The sequence below is a fragment of the Varanus komodoensis genome, unplaced genomic scaffold (genome assembly GCF_004798865.1).
Source record: "Varanus komodoensis strain SLA01 unplaced genomic scaffold, ASM479886v1 scaffold140, whole genome shotgun sequence".
NCBI classification, from domain to species: domain Eukaryota; kingdom Metazoa; phylum Chordata; class Lepidosauria; order Squamata; family Varanidae; genus Varanus; species Varanus komodoensis.
In genome coordinates, this window is record NW_025335410.1 from 258,911 (window position 1) to 283,497 (window position 24,587).

General features: G+C 43.5%; 1 protein-coding gene and 1 gene segment (V, D, J or C); both read left to right on the forward strand.

Annotated features, from left to right (window-relative positions):
• LOC123020129 overlaps positions 1 to 24,587 on the forward strand; it is a 130,768-nt gene that overhangs the window by 62,329 nt on the left and 43,852 nt on the right. The window contains exons 6-17 of the mRNA XM_044423552.1: positions 214 to 555; positions 1,783 to 2,115; positions 5,985 to 6,139; positions 8,546 to 8,737; positions 10,507 to 10,720; positions 12,393 to 12,728; positions 13,659 to 13,982; positions 15,424 to 15,744; positions 20,779 to 21,087; positions 21,568 to 21,894; positions 22,461 to 22,772; positions 24,073 to 24,242. Coding sequence (XP_044279487.1) covers positions 214 to 555; positions 1,783 to 2,115; positions 5,985 to 6,139; positions 8,546 to 8,737; positions 10,507 to 10,720; positions 12,393 to 12,728; positions 13,659 to 13,982; positions 15,424 to 15,744; positions 20,779 to 21,087; positions 21,568 to 21,894; positions 22,461 to 22,772; positions 24,073 to 24,242 — 3,335 coding nt within the window. The remainder of the gene's footprint in view (positions 1 to 213; positions 556 to 1,782; positions 2,116 to 5,984; positions 6,140 to 8,545; positions 8,738 to 10,506; positions 10,721 to 12,392; positions 12,729 to 13,658; positions 13,983 to 15,423; positions 15,745 to 20,778; positions 21,088 to 21,567; positions 21,895 to 22,460; positions 22,773 to 24,072; positions 24,243 to 24,587) is intronic.
• The window catches only part of LOC123020110, a 37,864-nt gene that overhangs the window by 11,425 nt on the left and 1,852 nt on the right, over positions 1 to 24,587 (forward strand). Inside the window, 8 exon segments of the C gene segment in view lie at positions 10,406 to 10,720; positions 12,393 to 12,728; positions 13,659 to 13,982; positions 15,424 to 15,744; positions 20,779 to 21,087; positions 21,568 to 21,894; positions 22,461 to 22,772; positions 24,073 to 24,242. Coding sequence covers positions 10,426 to 10,720; positions 12,393 to 12,728; positions 13,659 to 13,982; positions 15,424 to 15,744; positions 20,779 to 21,087; positions 21,568 to 21,894; positions 22,461 to 22,772; positions 24,073 to 24,242 — 2,394 coding nt within the window.

Sequence of the window (24,587 nt, forward strand, 5' to 3'; positions counted from 1 at the left end):
GTAGAAGAGTGTTAAGCCAGGCTATACACTGCATTGAGCAAGTATTTAGGGGCTAAGGGGAAGGAGACGTTGGATGTCTGAAATCGATAGAAGGTATGTTAGGTATTATACCAGGTGTTAGGTTCTGTTTAATGTTTGAAAATGCCATTTATTGTGGAATGGATTTAATGTGGGACAAAACACCATTTTCATTTCTTTCTTGTCCCTCCTCAGATTGTCCGGATCACACAGATGATGTCCGTGTAGAAACCATCCGACCATCATATGCCGAGATGTTCCAAAGCAGCAAAGCCCAGCTGACTTGCAAGGTCTACGGCATACCCTACAGCGCGGACATTTCCCTCCTGGATATCACCTGGACACAAGGACCTGAGAAGAAACCACTGGTCACTAAAATGCAACCCGGCATAGATAACGAAAATGACATGCAGTACGTCACAGCTACCGCCGAAGTGTGTGTGACTGACTGGAACAGCGGTGAAATCTTCTACTGCAAAGCTGATTTTCCAGGTGTATTTCCCAAGCCTATAGAAAGAGAACTGAGGAAACATATTGGTAAGTACCTGTGCATACCTTTAAAATCTTTTAAAACTGCCCTTAAAATACTTTACACTCCTAGAATCAAGGGAATTGGTAGAGTTGAGAGAGGACGCATTTTTTTTAATGTTTGTTCAGCATCTGCCCGTATGACTATACTTCTACATGTGTTAGAACATATAGGCTCCTCTTATGATATCCCAATAAATACTAAGGGAGATAAGAAAGGCTATGCTGGACCAGTGGTTTAGGCCAAAGAATCCCAGTAGATGCCAGTGAGAAGATGACAAGCAGAGTATGAGTCACTGTTTTTCATTCCTATTTAAAATAGCTGCTTTGGAGTTTAATTTTTTAGGATTCTTTGAGCAGTCCAAAGTGAGAATCTGTGCCCTGATTTAAGCCAGTTAGTGAGCTTCAGGGGAACTGAAGATCAGCTTCCTACGTAACATCCAACTCAGTGCTTGTCAGCATTGAACAGCCGTCTTCCAGCATTTCTTTGTGGGCTCATACTGGTCCACAGACACATCCCTTTCAATCCACACCCTCTGCTGCAAGACAGAAATTAAATAAACCTGCACACAACCTCTGGCCCACCAAGATGAAAAATGGTCACAGAGTCTTGACCGAAGAACAAAAAGTCATCGTGAGTGGCTGCTAGGCTGCATTTGTCAAGATAGGTCATGCTACCCAGGGCTGAACTAGTAGCAAATGAGATCCCGGCAGTCCCTCTTAGCAATGATTGAACAATTGGTTATATCCATTGCAGTGCTAAATGAGAAGAACCCTTTAAGCAAGCCTCTCCCATTGAGGCACACACCCAGAGGGAAGATAGGCACTTCCATTTGTAGAAGAGAGGAGCAAGTTCTATGCTTGCATCATTCAATGGATATCCATCAGCCTTCAAGTATCCACAAGTGGGGCAATATTATCAGCAGTGGAAATCTTTCAGTGCTTTTGGTCCTATTGGGAACAATAGATTATCATGGTGACCAAGAAAATTAGGCCCACTCTGTTTTGCAGAGGGACGTTGCATTGAAACTAAGACTCGTTCCCACTTCTCCTTGTCCAGTTCACCAACCAGGGTTGCCATATGTCCTTCAACACCTTTCCAAACATGCTACCTACCAAACTGGAAGTTCAAAATTCAAGCGAGGTCTCTAGACAGACCGACAAACATTTGTGAGAAGATTATAAAGAATGTACATTTGATTTCTCTGATTTCTCTTTCTTTTTTTCACCATCCAGGTGGTACCCCATCTGCCCCATCCGTCTACCTCCTTCCCCCTCCACCAGAGCAAGTAGCTTTGAAGGAAAAGGTCACCCTCACTTGCTTTGTAAAAGGGTTTTACCCCGATGATATCTTTGTGCAATGGATGCAGAATGGTCAGCTGTTGAAGCCTGAAGAATACTACACCAGCGATCCCATTCTGGAATCCAAAATGCCTGAGAAGTACTTTATCTACAGTAAGTTGGACATCTCTCAGAACAACTGGAGTAATGGAGACATATGGACCTGCGCAGTGGGGCATGAGGCACTGCCGGTCAACGTAACCCAGAAGACGATAGACAAGAACACGGGTAAACCATCCATTGTCAACGTATCTTTAGTACTTTCTGAAACCGACAACGTTTGCTACTAACCACTATCATAACATCTCCTGTGCTGCACCACCTCCCTCCTTCCACAAACATCTGTTTCCTTGGTTTTGTTTCCTACTCTATTGTAGAATCTGCAGTGGAAAGTTTGTCGGGGTAATGGTGGTCATCCAAGAAAGATGTGTCTCCAATGTTAAAACATTAACTGGCCACATCTACTGGAAGAAAACCAATAGTTTGCAATAAAGTATTTTTTTTCAAAACAAAGAAAGCTTCTGGCTTGCTGTGAGAAATGTTGATATGGAACTCAATATTAATTTCCAAGGGTACAAGCTTCAAATGAGGCACCCAAACCTCTTTTGAATACTATGGGAAATGAGGCATCTTGAATAATTCAAAGCACAACTACTGTTATCTGTCATCTGGGATTTTAAAAGGCTGCTAAAAGCACAGGATGCCCAAGGTTAGAGTGCAGCAGTTTGCACTGCAAATAAGTATTTTTTATTGCCTCCGTATGCCACTTTCTTTTTCCTATCTTTCTTTTCCTGAATTTTTCTTCCACAGCTTTTTCTTTCAACACTTTCTCTCCCACTTCAAATCCTTCTACATACTCATCACACTAGTCCTTGTTCTAAGTCCTTCTGTCCTGACATCTGGGATGGAGAAGAGCTGTTTTAGAAAGCAAGTTATTCCATTCTCTTACATGTGCTCTCGTGGATTTTCTGACTCCAATATCACTTCTCATTCAAAGGCTACCCTCAACCAAGCAAAGGAAGCTATTCTGTACAAGCAGGGCCCCTCTGCACGCCATGTCAGTCAATAAATGATTGGCCTCACACACTGGCCGTTCTCAATCAATCCACAATATGTTGTTTTCACATGGCAAGGAAGTTGCTAAGCAAGATTCCTCTGAGAATCTGAAAGACACTCATAAATTGATGCACAAGATACTGAGAGCTATGTTCTTTGAATATCAACACACAGAAGCACACATAAATATGTATTTCAGACCGGCCATTATCTTCAACAAGTTAACACACTGGTCTAATCTTAGGGCACACTGATCCATCTTGTCTTGATTTTTTCCTTACAAGTTGAAGTGAAGATGGAATGTGTATACACGAAATATCAAGATTTAAATGGATGAAAGCAAGCGAGCTCTTCCACTTGGGTTCATTACAAACCCCAGTGACAAACTAGACAAATACAATGCTCTCGAAGCCGTCAGAGCAGTCTTCCATGCGTCAATGGATGGCACATGATATTTCCTTGCAAACAATCAGCTACATAGCCAGTCACAGAGATTTTCAGTTAAACCATAACTTAAGAAATACAGCATTTTATAAAGTACAGAGTACACTTTCTCCATCAGCAAAGCTCCTGATGATGGAAGAATCTAGAGCTCCAGTAATATGAAGAGTTACCTTGTCCATGACTGCAACCACATGCTCATTGAAGCCATTCACACACAGACACACCCCTCTGGCCTTTAGGCTCATTGGCCAGATCAAATCTTTCCCCACCTCTATGATGACCATCGGTTACTCACAAAATGACAGAAAAGACTCAAAAGAGATGCTACTCTGGTTCTCTTCCCTTCGAATGCATACCTGGTTCCATAAATATCTCTGTCAGACACTCATCTAGATGTTTCTTCATCACATTTGTAGCCATAGGGTAGTAACTGCATTGTACTTAGAGGAAATGCCAAGCAACCAAAAGCTGCAGTTGCCTTATTCTAGCAGGAGCCAGAGTTGGTGGGAAGAAGAGCAGAGGCAGAGATGGAGGGCTCCTCTGGAGGTCACCTATGCTGCATATATTCCTTCTTTCACAACTGATGGAAAAGAGTGACTGACAAGAACAAAGCTGCTTCATTCCTTTTGGGTTACCAAAAGAAAAATTAATAGCTGTCGAAGGGCAACTGTTGTCATTGACCATTCATCCCACCCCGCATTTCCCCCAAAAAATGGCAAGTTATGCAACATACAGCAAAGCAATAGAGATGGCCAGAATCCCACCTTTGCCCCCACCCTGCAGGGACCCTGGAAACCTCAATGACTTCACAATCATTTGTGCTTCACCTGGAACTCAATCCTGTATTGGAAAGACTCGGAGCATGGCTTCTACTCATGATCTTGATGTTTAGACCAATTATATTTCACATCTTTTTCTATAGTCTGTAGATAGACTCATTCTTTTTATCATACCTGAAGTAGTTTGTTTGCAGGCATCTTAACCCTTGCATTCACTCTGATTGTGAGCAACCAAAGTTTAAAGCGCATGTGCTTACAACCAGCAATATAATCCAAATGGAATCCATACGATGAACGACTGCTAAGATCAGACACGTGTACAGGCAGGCATTCACACATGCACAGGCTCCCCTCACACCAGGATGTGTTCCGTTTAGTCACAAAGTCATGCCCAACCCATCACGACCCCATGGACAACATTCTTCCAGGCTCTCATCTCCTCCACCATCCCCTGGAGTCCTCCCAGCCCCACACCCACCATCCCAGTGACTCCATCCAGCCACCTCAACCTCTGCCACCCCCTTCTCCTTTTGTCATCAATCGTTCCCAGCATCAGGGTCTTCTCCAATGAGTCCATCCTTCTTATTAGGTGGCCAAAGTATTTGAGTTTCACCTTCAGTATCTGACCTTCTAGAGAACAGTCAGGGTTGATTTCCCTTCAGATTGTCTGGTTTGATTTGTTTGCAGTCCAAGAGACTCTCAGGAGTCTTCTCCAGCACCACAATTCAAAGACTGAGCCACAAATCTCACTGATATTTTTGTGCAAACCACTCGGACCTAGAGTTGCGATGATATGACACAGGTTTGTTGCCAAGACCTTTGAACTTCCAGAAATACTACACATGACGCTGAACTCTCAACATTACCAGAAGATAACTGCCCACATTATTGAAGTCAGTTGAGGCAACATTCCAAATGAAACCTGAATGTGTATCCTAGAACAAACTCTCAAAGGCATCCCGTGGGTGAGCTATTTTCTTAGCCCTCAACTGCAAAAGAGCTTCCAAAAGATGAAGGGGGAAGAATATCGCTGAAGAGTCTCTATTATAAAAGCCTGTGTTTGAAGGTTGAAAGGAGCATATGCCACGATTTCAAGGAGTTCACAAAACCACCTGAACCTGAAGAGAAATTATTACCACATTGGTTACTCCAAATGCTTACAAGAGCATCATGTTGAATGAGAGTGGCTAGGCTTCCTTCAGCAAGCAACCTGAGAACATAGGAGGAATCAATGGCCCCATCAACATGGCTCCAAGTTCATGAGTTAGCAGCACATTAGAGACTGGCTTCCATATTGCCAACAAAACCATAAATGATAACATCAAACCAGCTTTACCATTTTGTCACTCAGCATAGCATGTAATCTCCTGTAACTGTCATTCTTGTGAATTCAGAGAGAGAAAGAGTCCTTTAATTTGCACCCTTCCATCAAACCATAATTACATAATTCTGGTGTCTCTGAGCCGTTAGTCAGCCAAGCAATATTTCAGCACTCACTTGGAAATAATTATGGTAATCTATCAGTCCTTCTGTGGTGTCTCCAGCAGATGGAATGTTTTTGTTCCTTCTCTGAGACAGCGTTCAAAAAACTACCATCAGCCACCATTCCAAGGCTACACTAAATCAGCTCTTCTCCGCCTGTCTTTCCGCAGCTTCATGTACCACTTTGCATCCAAACTTGATTGCTGCTTATCTAAAATATTATGTGGCCTACCCAGCTGCCTTTTTTCAATTCTCTTCTCAGATTCACCACCTTTCTCTTGCCCTCTTTGTCATTCAGTTAAATTGAGACTTCACCTTGTTTCTGTACTCTGGCAGAACCTGACTTCCATGTATTGTCCAAAGTTTACCTAGATGCAATCATTGACACGGTTGATGACGAAGAACTCCAAAATTTCTCATCAATCCTTTCCACTTTCATCATCCTCTTCCTTGTGAGCCTCTTCTACAGTGCCACTGTAACTGTTATCAAGGTAAGATAATTGGGACACGAGGGAGGAAACTGAAGTGAAACGTTTTTGATCATGCTTTCCAAGCTGAGGACTAATAGCCATTCCTTTGTAGAAAGCAAATGAACAAACTCATGATAGGAAACAAAACTGCCAGTGATCAGCACAGAGCAAGCCAGGCCAAACTCCAAGGACAGGCAATATTTTATGAAGTGTATTATTTAGCTCTTTATCAGTGCTCTCTCCCTCATTTTCACTCTTCCTCTACTTCCACTCTTTCCTCTTTCCTTCTCTTTTACCTTGGTATCTCTCCCTGTCCCTCCTCCATACCCCAGGTACTCCTCACCTGGGGTACTGTCTGTAGTGCTGGGTACCTCTGTTTGAAAAAGATGCAGAAAAGCTAGAAAGGGTACAGAGGAGGTCAACAAGGATGATTTGGGGACTGGAGGCAAAGTGTTATCAGGAAAGATTGTGAGAACTGGTCATGTGTCTCAAGAAGTGAAGACTGGGAGGTGATATGATAGTGGTCTACATGTACCTGAAAGGCTCTCACAAAGAGGAAGGACAAGATCTCTTCTTGTCCTTTCCAGAGTGCAGGACACAGAATAATGGGCTTAAGTTAAGAGAAACCAGATTTAGACTAGACACCAGGAAGAATTTCCTCTCTGTCAGAGCAGTCTGACAATGGAACCTAATATCTGGGGATGTGGCGGGATCTCCCTTGCTGGAGACCTTCAAAAAGAGTCTGGACAGTCATCTGGGTGGGATGGTGTAACTTGGTGTCCTGCAACAACCGGGGTTGGACCCAATGGCATCCTGGCCCTTTCCAACTCTACTCTTCTTTGATTGTATGGTGACATTTCAGTTTGTCTGCTACATCTCCTCTGCTACAGTTCTTCTAACCACTCCAACCAACTTCTCCCACTTGCTCTTCTCCTATGATCTCCTATGATCTTCATTAGTCCAGTTTTTGATCACCTTGTCAGAGTACACATGACACAGGACAGGAGAAAAACTGCAAAGATCTTGCAATGGTTGTATGATACACTTCCTCTGTGACAGCATTCATTCTTCTTCTTTTCCAATTCCAGGTGAAATAGCAACACCAAGTGTTTTCAGATCACAGACAAGGACTTGCCAAAAAGACTCCGTATTTTTTCATTCTTTCATCGTCATCATAATCAAGGACTTGACCTTTCCATCCTTTTTTGTAAAAGATATATTGGAAGGAGTTATGTGTTCTCTTGCTTTGTGTTTTGGTCATCCTGTTCCATTTGAGTTGAACTAGAATTGAGCCAGCTGTTTACATTTTAGAGACGAGGTGCAATCTTGCTTCACTTTTCTCTGTATATATGTCTGAGAGTATTTTTCAGTATCTCTGTGGTAATCCTGTTTTAGTTCAAGATTAGTTGAATGATTGGTCTAAACCCATAAAGGGGATATTGCACTTTTGACTTCAAGAGCAATAAACATAGGTTCATTGCACAATATGTACCGACCAGAATGTTTGCTTTTTTATTGTGAATGTTATACAATACTGCAATAAATATATATTCTTCTTTAACAAATTGCCTTTCATGTCAATTTTTGCTGTAGTTGGTACTTGCAGTTATGAGTGAATCCCAAACTGATGTTTCAACCAGGAGAAAACCAGCTATGCAATGCATTATGTGATCCTTAACTGGTTAAAGTAATACAGGTTTTATCAATTTCAAGGCATCAAGGAATTAAATGATGCATGGGTATTAGTATTTAGCTCATTGTTTGGGAAGTTGTGGGGAAGAATCTTCTGTCAGCACAAAATACTGCTTGGGGTTGAAGAGCATAGCATGTAGCAAGATTCTGGTGAAGGACTATGAAACAGAGGAGGGACATGGTTTGGAAGAGGGAATAAGACTTTAATATACTGGTGTCTTGGATAGAATTGTAACCTCTTTGTATCTATACCTGGAAGGTGCCATTTTGAAAATGAGACTGGGAGGGCACCATGAAAATGGGGTTACTGTTTGTGCAGAAGACCTTCTGTAGCTGACCTTCACATTGATCAAAGGCTTTCTCTCCAACCAAAATCTTAGAGTGCATGGGGAGCTGATTCCTACAGTGTGTTATTCTGACTCATTGTCCTCTGTTAGCTGTTGTGTTTATGCCTTGCACTCAGAAACATTCCCTATTCTGAGAATCCCTTGAACCTCAACTCAGGAAGCCAGGAAGGTACCAACTACTCTCACAGACACGCACATTCATACTGAGTCGAGTCACCCAGCACAAAGTGTGACTGCAAACAGGGTTTTGTTCCCTATAGGCAATTGGAAGTCATGATTTCAAGATTCATTTGTGGAAAACTGTATTTAAGTTGTGCCTTAAGTCCTGGGAATTTAGAACTTCTACCTCTACCACAAGGCATGAACCTTCTGCTACTCTCCTTGGCAGGACACAAGTCATGTTTGGAGATTTGATCCTGACCTGGTGCCACCCCTTTTTCCATCTACCTCAAATCCTGATTCCAACTACCCCTATCCTGGTTCTTCTAGAGCATTTCCTGACAGCAAGCTTATGATGTTTGAGCCTAAAGCTGACAAAGAGCAATTCCATCCATTTATAGAGGTTGTTCTAAGTTCTGGGGTATCCTGTTGAGGTATTTGGTCTTTTCTTCTGCGAAAGGGATATAGATAACTGTGTGACAAGTGTGGACAAATGTGTATGCATAGTTCCCAAGTCTTAAGGCACATTATTCTTGGCTGTGAGCAATCTAACCAGTGGTTTTCAAACAGGGCTCAGGAAAACCACAGGGTTCCCTTAGCTTATCAAAGGTTTCTCAGTCAGAAGATCAATTATAGAGGACATGTTTGGGAATTTGCACTCTTTCTTGGGAACATGTAGGAAAATGGAACCATTCGGTGTGTTCTAGGGCATGCCCTCAGTTCAGGCAGAGCAAAGGAATGGCTTGCTAGACCAGGACATCAGGGGAAGGGGAGCAGCAGAGTGGATAGACTGGGATTTAGTGTGCTGCAGGCCATGGAAATCTCTGCTGATTGTAACTGGAAACTCTAAATCAAGTAAGTCAAGCCATGTACAGTAGAGAGAAGTCAATGCAGTGACCATATCAGAGCTTAGAAAGTAAGTAGACAGAGGCATCATATCCTGACTGAGAAATACATTGTCTGTCAACTTAAGTGAGTGCGATAAGCTTGACACTCAACCGCAACGAAACTGAAGTATGGGATAAGGATGCCAATATGAATATCATCCTATAGGTCAGCACTCAGCAACTGTGGGAGGTCTGAGGGACACTTGTGCTCCTTGGAAAACTCCCGAAGTCCACACCACATGGGATGTTAGGAAGTCCACATGCCATCAATCCCCAAGATCTTTCTTTAAAGAAAAGGAAAAGAGGGGTAAACCAATTCATGGGACTATGTAAGGAATGGAATCCCAGCAATGACGATACGGGAGGCAAAGTACCAAGCAGCAACAGTTTAATATGTTCTGGCCAGACTGGGCACTTACCCCGAAGGTGGTGCACTGGGGAGCGGTTTACACAGCCTTTTATTCCCTGCTTCACGCGCAAAGTCCCCGCCTCCTTTCTCCCATTGGTGGGATACTGGGAATTCACATTCTTCCCATCCGCCTTCATCATACTACTCCTTGGTATGTTACCCCCACCTGTTCATACGTCCCATGTTCATGTTAATAACCCTCTGAGTCATAGTAGGAGGCACCATTAATATGCATTAGCTAATTACGCAGCTGTACTTTGGGTTCTAAGTTCAAAAGTGTAATGCCATGTCTACCAATTACATCTTGTAGTCTATTAGTTTGTGTTAATCACAATAACTTTATTACTCATTAAGTGATCTGTATAGCTTTACCCGTTCTAGTCCGTTAATCACAATACCTTTATTAATCACTAAAATCCATAGCTTTACCTGTTCTAGTCTGTTAGTCACAGCATTTTTCTACTTCTCACAACTATAAGGGTTAAAATGACTTCCTTTCCAAGTTAAAATTCACCCTTTTGAGCATCCCATTGGCAGTGCAGGTGCCTTTTGCTTGGAGGCAAGGGTGGGTGGGTGGGTGGGTGGGTAGAGCAGCAGTGGACATCGCAGCAATTAAGGCATGTCGTCCACCTTGGCTCAAGGTAAGCATGTCAGGGAGAAAAGAGAACATTTCCATTAAAAGTCTACAAAGTCTTCTAAGATGCAACGGCTAAGCTAGTGCTAACCTTGTATGGTTTAAGGCTTGTTTTTGTGCTCCTGTGCACTCCATAACCTCTCACTTTCTTTCCAACAGCAAACCAGCATTCCCCTATCATGTTTCCTCTGCTGTCCTGCTGTGAACCCAATTTGAAGGACATCTCAGAAACTGTAACTTTTGCCTGCTTGCTTGCCCAGACTTCTGCAGTGCCTGCAGAAATCATGTGGGAACCGGAAGGGCTGGCAAAAATGGAATACCCACTGACAAAACAGAACGCAGAACCAGAATCGTGGCTTAGTGCAAGCCAGCTCACAGTTCAAGGCTCAGACTTCTCTCAGAAAGCATATACATGCTCTATGAAGCAGGAAGCGAATGCACAACCACTGGTCAAAGCCACCATCGATAGCAAAAGTAAGATTCTGAGAATTTGGGGGCAAGGGGGAGTTGAGAGTGGGGCTCAAGGCAAATGTGACTTTGCAGACCTTGTTGTGTGTTGCTGGGGGCAGAGATTAGTGAACCATATAGCAGAGCCAGGGGCGGGGGGCACAATGTTGCATCCAGAAACTGAAGTAGGCCATCCTTACTACAGCCCCAAACCCTTTTGGAGTCCATTGATCATGGTGGTAATTTTAATAGAAACAACTCCCACAGGGGGACACTCCACCCACCAGTCCACCCTCTCAAGTGTTCACATACGGCAATGGCCGTGTGACGTCCTCATCTTCCGAGCAAAAGTCACATTAGCATTGGAGCTGAACATCGGGAGTTGAATCTGACACATTGAGAGCTGAATGATTGTTGTTGCTGTTGTAGTCGCGAAGTCCTGTCCGACCCACCGCGACCCCGTGGACAGCATTCCCCCAGGCCTTCCTGTCCTCCACCATCCCCCAGAGTCCACCCAAGCTCACACCCACTGCTTCAATGACTCTATCCAGCCACCTCACCCTCTGCCGTCCCCTTCTTCTTTTGCCCTCAATTGTTCCCAGCATCAGGCTCTTCTCCAGGGAGTCCTTCCTTCTCATTAGGTGGCCAAAGGATTTGAGTTTCATCTTCAGAATCTGGCCTTCTAAAGAGCAGCCAGGGTTGATCTCCTCTAGGACCGACCGGTTTGATCACCCATCGTAAATGTGCACTTTCATGTTCTGCGGCTTGCCCAACATCACAGTGTGACAGAGAAGAATTAAAATCCCACTACCCATGCATTAGCATCACAATCCAGATCAGGTCTCTGGGAAGCTGTTACTTACAGTATATATCAGATACACCTGAGCAAGAAATATGCATAATGACAAATGCACTGAATTCCCCTTGAATTTTGCGGAGGTGGAAGTCACATTGAAACGAGATGTTTGAGTGGCATCTGGAAGTTGTAGCTTGCCCACAGTGCAGCTGCAGAAGAGCTTCCTAGGAAGTCCCACATGCCCGGCCCCAACCAACACCTGAGTTCCACTTAGGTGTCTCTCATTTGAGTTCCAGCTGGTGTGCCCAGGAGTGAATTACTCTGGTAGTCCTCATTATGAGGTTCGGTTTCCTGGCCCACTTACTACCACTTCTTTAGGCAGGGAGGTGACAATACTATTCCTTATTGGATCTTGCTTTTATTGTGTACTTTGTTGCTGTTTTAAATTGCTTATAGATTTTACTTGTTAGCAAAGTTTTTTTTCATCCTGCATTTGGGGAAATCTGGCATTCCCCAGCTCACATTCTGATATGTAATTTACACAGAAGCAGACCTTATGTGTCTAGTTCTTCTAGAATATTGCCAAAATCTGCCTAGCCAAAGAAGTCCCCAAATGTTAGCTTCCTACCTTGTATAGTTTATTTTTTCTATGAATGAAAATATGCATGGGATAACCAAATGCCCCCAAATTTGCATACAAATACTTTTGTCTAGAACTTTTGTGACCCCAAGCAGAGTACAGCTCCTCTTACTCTCTTTTGAAAGCCAAGCCTCTGAGCTAAAAACGCCAGCAAACAGGATGAAAATCCATTTAGGGGAAGCTTTTTCATACTGGCTTCAAGTCTGTAGGCCAAACTCTTGGGTGTCAATGGTCAGCAATATTTTGCAACTCTCTGTTCCCAGAGTGCAACTGTGGACCCCCAAAGCCCGTCCAAGTTCAAATCTTAAGCCCTGGCTGTAATGAAAAAGTGGAAGAGTCCACCTTGGAGCTGGTCTGCCTCCTTCGGAGCCTTGGTTCTGGAAGTGCTGGTGTGGAGTGGCTGAAGAATGGAGAAGCATTTCAAGAGAAAGTGGAGGTGATGTTGACTGCAAGCAAGAACTTGGAGGGCACTTACTCCAGTTTTGTCAGACAGAACATCCTCAAAGACAGCTGGGAGAAAGGGGACCAGTACACATGTAAAGTCTACCGTCCACCTAAGAGCGAGAACATAACCATGCGCAACACCAGCAAGTGCAAAGGTGAGGGACACCTGTCCTCAAAATCAGGGCTGATGGGTGGCTGGAAATGACCAAATAGGCAAGAAGTGTGGGTGGTTATCAGGATATAAGCAGCAAGGCTAAGTAATGAGCCCCACAGGTACATCTGGGCAACACCAGCAAGAGGAAAACCTAGGGCAGACAGGTTACCTGAGTCTAGGATTGCAGGATTTTGTTCACATGTTCTTTATATGCCGGCTATTAGTACCAGGCAGCCATGGCTTTTCTTCTATAAGTTCCATAAAGAATTGCCACTGACTTTCCAATCTTCTGGGGCTGGAGTGTTCTTAGTCTGCATACATCTTGCCATGTCCCACCATGTCACATAAGTGCAGGTGACCTGCATTCGGGCATGGAAGGACCCATGCACTGGAGCACAGTATATGCATATTTTGATTGGTATTAAAAAGTTTCTCCTTCATGCCAACATGATAATAAGCAAAGACTTTTTAGAAGCACTGTTTTTTCACTCTTCAGTATCATTTTTCTTACCTTCAAGAATCACCTACGGCCCAATCCCTTGCTTAGTGGGGTGGAGTACCCATGGTATTCAGTGCATGGGCATCTGCTTTGATCAAGCCTTTGCTTGCAGAGGAAGGCAGGACGTGCTCCAATGGAGCAAAGCTCAGGGAGCCAAGGTTCCATTTGGATGCCAGGAAGCACTTCCTGACAGTCAGGACCCTGAGGGCGTGGACTGGGCTTCCCCGGGAGGTGGTTGAGGCCCCATTGGTGCGCATGTTCAAAGACAGGCTGGACGTGCACATGGTGGGCATGTCGTGAGCAGAGCCAGCTGCGAGGCCCCTTCTGACTCGCTCTGTTTCTATGTTTGCCCATATATTCAATGAACGGTGCTGATTTCAAATACTGATGCGTTCTTCCCTGCTCCCTGTCTCCTGTTATGATGTTCCCCAGCCTGCTGCAGCTCGGTGCAACAATTGACCATCTCTGTCATCAAGCCATCCCCAAAGAACCTGTTTGAGGGCAAAGCAAATTTGACCTGCACTGTGGTTGGCCTCAACCTTGATAATGTCCATATAACCTGGTATGTGGATGACAAGCGCAGCACTGAAGGCCAGAAAGATGCGGTGAAGGTAGACGCAAGCGGAAGTCAGAACGTGAGAGGTTTCCACCCGGTATCTTTGGAGCAGTGGAGAAGAGGCACCAAATTCACCTGCAAAGCTGCTGGGCCATGCTATGAAGAAGTCTCCAAAGAAGTAACCATCAAAACGGATTCACGTGAGTGCACACAACCTGGTCTGGTTTCTCAAAGGGGTTTCTCCTGCCATGCTTCCATCTACTCTACTCATGGGTGGCTTTGAGTCAAGAACTGGTTGGCTGGTAACCCCGTGGCACTTGTGGCCACCCCATGGTGCCTGAGGCAGAAAATCTAATGCCTGCTTACACAGACACTTTATCCCATTGAGAGAAAAATTCTCCTCTGTGGTCCTCATTGGAATGATGCACATGCAAGATATTGATCAGGGCTTATTCACCCAAATCCCGGTTTTATGAAATAAAATTAAAAACAGAAACTGAAAAGTCTGTGACAGAAGGACATTAGAAATACCTTCTGTCAATCTGCCTTACTCTGAGCTACACTTTGGTTCTTTTTGCTCAGTTCGGTCTGTCTTGATCAGCTGTGGTTTTCTCAGGGTTTCAAACAAGACTTTCTGGTACTCCTTTACATCTCACCCTTCCATCATAAGTGTTACACCAGTACTCTAACATATCCTACTTACAAAACATTCCTGAAAAATCTCTACTGCTTTTCTGTGTCTCTATTTCATCCACTGGGGCCCTGTTCCCTCAAAAATCACACAGATTGAAAGATTACCTTTTAAAAGCCCTCCTCTACTCTGGGTGACTTTGAGCCAGTCACTCAAAGCCAGTCACTAACCTACCTCACAGGGTTCTTGACGTGAAGATAAGATAGAGCTATGAAACTGCCTTGGATCACATTCAAGATGAGAAAAGGTGAGATGTAAAAGCAACATAATACTAATAGTAGTATTTTCGAGTGAGCTAAAAAGGGAGCTGGGTGTTTGTTCATTCTGATTGAGGGCAGGAATATTCCTAGAGTAAGCCTTGCAGTTCTGGTCAGCTCTTTTTGATCCTAGTGTCACTTGTGGCTTTTTTGAGTGTTTCACCAAATGCAAAAAGGGCTCAGTATGTACCAGGGAATGAGTCATGTCCCCTGACTCCCTGACTCCAGCCAGCTCTGCCTTCTACTTTACAATGTGTTCCTTCTAAGAAAAGAAGAAGATGGAGAAACAGAAATTGTCAGCAGCAAAGGGGACCCATGGCTGTGAATAAGCACTGAAGAGGTAAAATCGAGAGTATTTTTACTACAGGGTCCCAAAATGAAGCAGGCAAACATTTGGAAAAAAAATCTTTTTTCCCTCCCTTATTTCCAGTCTTGTTCATTTAGGAGGAGCCATCTGTTGCTATTTCTGCTGTGGTTTGTTTTTATTGTCTGTTTTTAGCTGTTTAGAACTTTTAAATATTTTTCTCTGATTTTGTGATATTTTAATGGTTTTATGGTTGTAAACTTCAGCTGTGGGGCAATATAGAAATGAAATTCATAATAGGAATAATAATAACAATAACAACAACATGTGAGTTTTAAATCCAATTAACAAAGTGGCACGTGGTGTTCTCTTTTCCCTTGTCAATTTAGACACCACAAAGCCCTCCATTGCCATTTCTCGAGCGTTCCTTGATGTCTCGCTCAAGAGCACCATGGCTCTGATTCTTCTCTGTGATGTGAGCGGGTTTTCCCCCCAGGAAATTAGCATCTCCTGGCAGAGGGACAACAAAGCTCTGAATGAAAACCTCTATGACCATGGGATCGTGATGCCCGCTGGGAGCCTCTACAACACTTACAGCCTCCTGAAGATCAGCCGCGATGAACCAGGGGGGAGGGCAGGCAACTATAGCTGTGTGGTCCACCATTCCTCTTCTGAGACACCAATCACAGCCAGTGAAAATGTCCCCATTGGTAAGTGGCTTGTGCAGGGTTATATTGCTATCATCATCAGTAGCCTTTGTGGTATGAATGATCATCTCCCCACAGCCGAGTTTCCCCTGTAAAGGCGTCAAATCACAATAGATTACACATCCTTGGATAGAAATGTCTTGTGATTGCTAGAAGACAGCATTCCAGTGGTAGGAACTGAAATGACTTCCAGTTCCAGTTTGTACACTGGCACATGTCTTGCTCACTTAGCTCATTTGCCTATACTTTACTTTCTGTCTGTGATTGTTTTCTTGTTTGCTTGTTTGCAAAGTCCAGTTGAAAAGAATAATGCAAAAAAAGCATCTAAGAGCCATCCCAAGGGTTCTTGGGCTGGTGCAATTTCCAGTGCAAATCTACTCCTGCCTTGTGGCCAGCAATGAAACAGTGTTGGAGGAGGGATCTGCACCATGCAAACCTTGTGATGATGCAGAGCAGGGGAGACACAGGTGCATCCTAATCTCTCCAGCAGGAGGAATGACGCTTAAGTACTCCTGCCATGCACTGATGCAAAAGCTGCAACCATAACACACGGGTATTAATGGGGGAGGGGGGTAGCCTGAGTATCACAGCAAAGGTTGAGATAGTGGGAAGCAACCTGGCATACAATCCAGTCCTCAGGCTAAAGTTTAACCCTACCTTCAAGCCAAGGATGTGACTCGAATTACCCTAATGCTAATTTACATGTCTCAAACATCCACCAGAACCAGACACCACAGACAGAACATTTATTGTACCCCTTTGCCACTTCTGTCCTTTGCAGTGGGAGTAATTTATTCTACCCCTTTGCCTGAGGATTGGTGGGTGGTAAGATTTCCACTTAATTACACACATATTTGAATAAGAATTCAGGCTTGGGTATTGGTGAGTCTCTGGGAGAACTCTAAAATCTGCAGTCATCGAAAATGTTCTTGTTTTAGGAAAACAAGAATACAGAGCAAAAAAGAGGATATTCAAGGAAGATGCTCTGTAAATTAAGCAATTTCTGACATAATCTGGAACACACATGCCCCAAAAGAACTGGGGCAGGGAATATGGGGCTCCATTTCCTCCTTCCCCTCAGTCTTTTTGCAATTATTGCAATGATAAACATGAAATCTTTTATCTTTTGGAATGGCTGAAATTATTTTTAAAGACAGCATTTTACTAAATCGCAATACGTTGCATGAAGATTTTTAGATACTACCATGTTAACTGTTGTTTACAGTCTTCTTATGAGCTTTGGTCTAATGTAGAGCCGTGTGCAGCAAGTATCCATCCATTGTCTTTTGACCCAGCCCCTCCCTTGTAGTCAGCTTTCTGCTCAAACAACAGTAGTACAAAAGACGTGGTACACTCTGCAACTTTCATATACATATATCATTGGATATTATGCATCACACAAATGTCAATTATATATTTTGTTTTGTTAAAGCAGTAAAATAAGTTACAAGCTGCTAAGCAAGTGAGTATTCAACATAATGCATTTTCCTACCAGACTATCTGAATTTTTGGAGTGGGAGGAGATCCCCCCACCCCCCATGGCATGCCCCCAGTTCAATGGCTCTTATGCAACTCTAACTCCATTGACCAAAAGACCTAGTTTTGTCAATTTCTTACACCCATTGCGTTGCACAGCAACAATTAATTCTACTGCCTACACCAGGAAGACACACAAGGTCCTGGTTAGCTGTTCAGCTTGTTTGACCCATGAAGAATCTCTTCATTCTTTTTCCTTATGCTCCTGAGGGATTCCTTTTCCTTGTTCCAGGTAATTTGATGTCTTCCTAGCTCACCTTATGATGCTATTTTTTCTTGTCATTAAGGCTGTTTATAACCACAGTTTCTTCACAGACCCACTCAAGTCTAAAGCTCCTTCTGTTGAACTCCTGCAGTCGGTAGACCCAGTGAAGAAAACCACAGTGCTAAAATGTTGCATTTGACTACACACCCAGACATAGAGTCATGGAATAGCAGAGTTGGAAGGAGCCAAGAAAGCCAGCAGGTCCAACTCCCTGCTGTTGCAGGACACCAATTTACACCATCCCATGTTACCATCAAGTGGAATAGTAGTCCACAAAACAAGAATGCAGCACTTGCAGAACAAAAAATGGTGGATGGAATATACAAGACCAACAGTCAATGTATGCTTTCTCTCTCTTGATGGCAAAAAGTGAGCACTTTTGAGGTGGTGCATAAAGGCACAGATTCAGTGCTTGTCAGAAGGATCACCCCAAAAAAAGATGAAGTAAAACACTACGCTACACAATAACTCACCAGAATGTGAGAGCTGCCCTTCTCAGACTATTCAACCTTCGGTATGGATGATGCAAAGCGGGAAAGATAAAGCTACCTTCACAATGCTCTGTCAGAATCCTTGTAGAATTTCTGCAAGCATGTGGGCCTTGAAGAAATGGATGGTGCAGTATGAGACTGAGAGATGAAGACGTGCATTTCAAGCAGCCAGTGGAAGCTGGTGGATCCATAGCCAGTGGGGTAGTGTAGATCGTAGTCTGGACTTTTAAGGGACTGTCCATGGTGCTGATCCTGTTTGGGGGAATAGGGTGCAGAAGCGTGGATCGATCCTTCCAGAAGCCCACGGGATATACTGCCCCACTGCCTGAGCCTCCACTGCCAACAGCTTTCTGATGGGTGAGCCATGGACAGAAGGAGTGGTGAAAACTTGAGATACAAGGCTACGTAATGAAGCACATGCCATGTTTGAGGTACTGGAGGCTTCACTGTAAACTCAGTAGCACTATTCTGAGGATTCTACAGTCATCACAGTCTTACAAAAGAAACATGAATAGAAGAAGTGTTTCCTTCCTTCCTTCCTTCCTTCCTTCCTTCCTTCCTTCCTTCCTTCCTTCCTTAGACTGGATTATGCCCACAGTCCTCACATCTACTCTCAGCGCAAACCCATTCTGCCCCATCACAACCCCAAATCAGAACAGTAACATCACTTTGCTCTGTTCCATCTATGGCTACTCCCTGGAGAACATCCATGTCACCTGGAAGGCTGGTGGGAAGGCAAAAAGGATCCTAAAGCAAGAAACTCTGCAGACTGGGGGCAAGTTCCACACTAGCTTCAACCTGACTGTGCCTCTGCAGGAGTGGAACATCCTGCATGGATACACCTGCACGGTGACCCAACCTGGAACAAAGAACACCAACACAAGCAGAAGCAGCAAGTGCACCAGTGACGACGCAACTCTCTCTCTCTCCATCCTTCGCCCGTTTCCAACCAGAAACTGTATTCCTGATTTTGTTTTCTTCTGCTTGGCCTCCTTCCTTTGCGCCACTTGCACCTAAGGCAACCCAGCATTCCAGGAATTTAACATCATCACTAGACCACCACAGTCTGTGCATGATAAAGGGCTGGGCAAGTACTTTCGAGCATTTAAGCATCCAAGCATTATCCCTTTGTAACAGTAGCATGACCAGTTTCAAAAATCACTATGAAAACTAGTTGAGGGCTTCTTAGATCTGATGTCAACGAGGCTAAGATCACCCTTCCCTTTCTCCTCTCTCCAGGGTTCCATTTCTCTTCCTTCCAAAAGCAAGTGTCTTCCCTGCCCATCCTAAAGTGCAATGTTTGTCTTTTGCTCCTTCCTAGCATGTAAAGATAGTATCCCAAGCCCCAGCCTCTGCCTCTTCAAGCCACCTCTCGAGGGAGTACTCACACAAAGCAAAGCACTCCTCACTTGTCTCGTGGTGGGATATGAGCTGGACCATCTCATACTCACCTGAATGGTGAATGACCTTAACCAGACCAAGGATGTCAACGCATCAAGCATCCACACCCACAAAAATGGGACCCAGAGTTTGCAAAGCCTGTTGAACATCCCTGGGCAGGACTGGGATTCTGGAAACAAAGTCCAGTGCTTAATTTCTCATCCCTGCTCCTTCTTTCCAGTCATGAAGAAGAGTGTCCAAAAAACCAAAGGTGAGGGAAGAATTCAGAAGAAACAGGCGCTGTCTTTAAAATGGTTGGTTATGAACACAACATGCCTTTGAAAACTCTGAAGTTTCTCTGTATCGTTGATCATAAGGGAAAAATATCTGGAATCTCTTTTGCTCTTCTTTCAGTCATCTCACATAAGGCCTTAAAGGCCATAGACATGATGTAGACACAGAGCCTCTGAAGCATCTATCATGAAAGTTAATGATGGTCTCTAATATAGAAACAGTGTAATTCACTACTTTCTCAGCATCCACATCTCTCTTTTAACCTCCCATTGAAGGTCCGTATTTGTCAACATTTCTATTTTAATCCCCTCCTGTATAGATTCCAACTTTAAAGCTCCGTCTCTCTCCTTGGTCTTTCCATCGCCAGCAAAACTGATGCAACCAACTTCGCAAGATGTAGCTTTGTTGGCTTGTGAGATCTCTGGATTCTTCCCAGTCGAAATACTCATCAGCTGGAAGAAGAACAACATCAGCATAACTCTGAATATATCACATGGCCTCCAGTTGCTGCATCTGGAAGCCCCACCTTTACCACTCAAAGCATCCTAAAAGTTCCAGCATCTGAATGGAAAACTAGAGCCCTATACACCTATGTAGTGGGGCATGAGTCCTTAACAGACATGAAGGGCATCAGCAGAGAACTGGATGGGAAGTTGGAGCACAGGAAGTTGCTCTGCTGGCCAAAAATAGGACAAGTTTTAAACTTGCACAGCACAAATATTATGCGCTTCACAGCAGCTGGTTTATACATGTTTTAACTCCATGAACACACTATTCTTGATGAATACCAAGCTACCATTATGTAAAAATGCTGTATCTGAGATTACGCCTGGTGGTAAAAGCTCTGTCTGTGGTGTCTGGGCAGGGTTGGCTATTTACACATTTCTGTCACCAGGCAGTAAGCCTCCAGGATGTATTTTCATTGACATCTATGGGGTGAATGCATGCACAGCTGGTTGTCAAAAGCTTTTATTCGGTGGCAAGCTTTTAATTCATTATACTCACAGGAAACTGTCTCCTGCACACACAAGTTCTGTTTTTGCAACCAAAAGATCAACCATTTCATTTCAGGTTTTTTGGAACCAGCTTCCCCAAAAGTGATGGTATTTCATACCTCAGAGGATGGGGAATGCCAGAAACTTGTCTGCTTTGCCACCAACTTCTATCCCCAAAATATAAACATTCAATGGAGCATCCAAGGACATAATCTCAGCTGCAGTTCAGAATCTTCAAGTTCACTCTCCCTCACTGATGGGACCTTCCAGAAGAACTGCAGTTTGGTACTCAGAGGAGAAGAATGCAAGAAGCAAGAAATGTATACATGTGCTGTTACTCATAGTTCAACCAACACCTTCATTAAGAAGACCGTGCCTTCTTGTGGTAAGTCAAAACGTGCAGGTAAATTATGTGCTTAAATGGGAAACAGAAGGAAGCCAATGCTCACAGAGAAAAGAGTGCCCCTGCACATCTGCAGGGTAGATTTTCCTCACTGTTAAATATTTACATTGGTAATTGCCAATATATCCTTCTAGGATTCTGCACTTCCTACCCTTCTAAGCTGCCAGGCTGTAGTTCCTTTACAAAACTAACAAAAAAGCACCTTGTACCTTTAACAGCTGCACAACTAGCAGGAACCATTAAGAAAGCTGGTATTTTGCTGGCAGTTGTAACCATTGGGGTGCTAATATTGCCTTTGCACTGAATGGGAGGAAGTGATAGGTGGTTAGTGGTGATGTTCAACACTCTTATACATCTTCTGCTTAAGCCTCATGAGGTATGCTAGGTTTGGATTTGGTATTACAAATGCCAGCTTGGATGGCACATCTCAAGCTAACTGGGCCTGATGATTTATTTTGGAAGGCATGACCCCATCTGTTCACAACAAGACGGAGATCATTATGCAGCCGCCATCCTTTGAAGACCTCCTCATGAACAAACGTGCAGCTGTAACCTGCAAGATGCCTCTTGTGAATGCAACCTCCAATTCAATCATCAATTGGACAATGGATGGGAAACCTGCTGACATGAATGCTGTGACAACCGAAGTCTTTTCAGAAGACAACAGCACCCTTTGGATCGCTGGCCAGCTGTGGGTGAATCTGTCTGAATGGAGAGCCACCAGGATGTTCACCTGTAACATCCACAATGACCTAGGAGAAACTAAACAGAACCTCGACCGAAGGGATGGTAAGGACCGAACGAAAGGGTGGGCAGGACACTGAGAATAGTGAGGCACTATAAGCAGAGCAAGGGGTAATTTGGCAACACAGAGAAGGAACTGCAAAAAGCTGCACAACCAGCTTTCTTACTCAAATAGATGATGCAGGAAGTGGACAATAATGGATAATTCTAACCGAACTCTCATTTTCTTCCATAAATATAAAGCCATTTGTCTTGGGAAATACCTGCAGGGAAAAGTTTATACCTCTTTATGCCAATGATTCTCATGAATTCTGGGAGCTGGACCTTAATGAAGGAGGTCAGAATACCATTAAAGAGCCCTGGCCAACACCCACTGGAAAAACTGGCCAAGAAAACTTATCATTCCTAGGGTTCCCCAAGGAAGGAAAAAGGATTGGTTGATTTTTATAAGGGAACAATCCTATGAATGCTTAGATTTTAAAATTTAGTGCTGCAAGGTATAGTTGACTAGAGAATCCTGGAACTTGTGGGACATTTTTGGCTGACAGGTTCTTGGTTCTGGATTATGTTGTACCTTTCATTTGGCCATTTGCCTGTCTTTTCTAACACAGGCATTATGAAGGCTCCTGAAGTCTACCTCCAACAGTCTTCCAAGGAAGGCATGAACGTAACCCTAGTGTGCATGGCCAGAAACTTCTACCCAGCAGAAATATTCCTGAAGTGGGAAGAGGAGGACAAGGAGAGGTCACTGAAGAGTTATGAGGCCCACGATTTGAATTGTAATCATGAAGAACAGAGATGTTCCTTAGTGAGCATCCTGGAAGTCCCCACAAGCAAGTGGATGATGGGAGTCTCCTACACATGCCTTGTAGTTCACATCTCCTCTGAAAACATCATAACTAGAAGAGCCAATATCTTTTCTGGTAAAAAATAAAATAAATAAATAAACTAACTATGCTGTTTGTACTTCCCACATGATTGACTTAATTGCAAACGCATTTTCTTGACTCCTTGAGTCGGGCCATCTGCTGTTCTTAATGCCTCTAAAATGGGATGCTCATTTGCTTCTGTTATATCTCACTTTTTCTGTACCCGGCAATTTGATATTAAAGGAATCATCAATGAGCACTTTCTTGCTTTCTTCATTGATTAGCACCTTGTGCCCTGATCCAATACTCAGGTAGAAACCTACACAATCAGATTCCACATTCTATGGGGATTCCATGCACCAGAGACATTCTAGGAAATGGTGTTGATTTTGATGAGGTCTGTGTGACCTCAGAGAAACTTGACCAGCTTTCTTGCCACCTGCCTGGTAGTCTTTTCAGCCCCAGCAGAAAACTATTCATTTTTCCAAATGTGAGTTTTATGTGTTTTAGATTTTAGGTGCTGATCATTTTCCCCTTACTTCATTTGAGGCTGGTTTTCTATTGGCTTTTATTTATTTATTTGTAATATTTTTATACTGCTAAGTATTAAATAAAAGTCCCAAAGCATTTTTTTTTACTCACTTATTCTGGTTTTTGTGCTATTTTTCTGCTTTGATACAGGCATCTGCAAGCGTTCTGATATTTGCACTGATGTTGTTTTAAACTGATGTTTAAGTCACTTTATTTTATTTAGCATTTAATTGACTTATAAGTTCAGTAAACCACTCAGAGGACTCAACCGATGGGCAGTCTAAAAATGCTATAATTAGATAAATAAATCTTCACTATTTGTTTTTTATTTGCAATTTCTTTTACCATCTTTCTGTTCAAAAAGATATTATTCAAGATGTCAAAAAGCAGTAAAAACACAAGCTCATAAAAACGAAAAATGATGATAAGCTATCATTAAAACAATTTGAACTGCAGCACTGCTAGAACCATTCAAAAGGCCAACTTAACAATACACCTTTTGGCTCCTTTTCTAAAAGCAGGCAGAGAAGTGAATGATTGTAATTCCAAGGGAAGTATGTTCCATAATTTGGGAGTGGCACAGGAAAAAGACCCCTCTTATGCACCCATCAAGTGGGCCTTTGGAAGTGGCTGCATCCTCACAGGGGCATCTCCTACAGATCTTAATAACTGAACAGGTTCATGAAGAAAGAAGCCTTCAGATCTCCTTGCCCGTTGTGTCATTAGACCAAGTATTTCCCTTCGGGTCTGTTGTAGTGCTGTCTCTTTTGGAGGCCCCGTTCTTCTCTGTTGGATAATCTTACCATTTCACTCCATGCTGCAGATTCCTGGGACTGTGCCATCATGGGGGTTGCCTTGTGTGATGTCCGCAATGAAAATGAAGATGAGTACAGCGAACTGGAGGATGCCAACAGTGTCTGGAACAAAGTCTCCACTTTCATGGTGCTCTTTGTTGTTGCACTCTTCTATGGAGGCCTTGTCACTTTCATCAAGGTAAATAAAAGGACAGGGCTCTTTGTGAAATCCTGGAAGCAGCAGATAGGTGTGGAAAACACTGGTCTTCCCATTACTCACCCATAATTCCGTCTGGCTATTTGCCCTTCTACCGAACAAGTGTACAACCATCACATTCTCTAGGCCAATTGATTTGCAAAATCCAGGGATTCCCAACCCTTCTGAAACATAGCAACTTCCAGAATTTTAAGAAAGCGTTGATGATCCCTGCACAAATTGGCTGTCCTGGAGGGTTGGGGGAACATCGCAAAACATGGCAAAAACATGACTGGAGTGGGGGAAGGCCAATCACAATATGTTGGGAGTTTCCACTTATAATTGTCG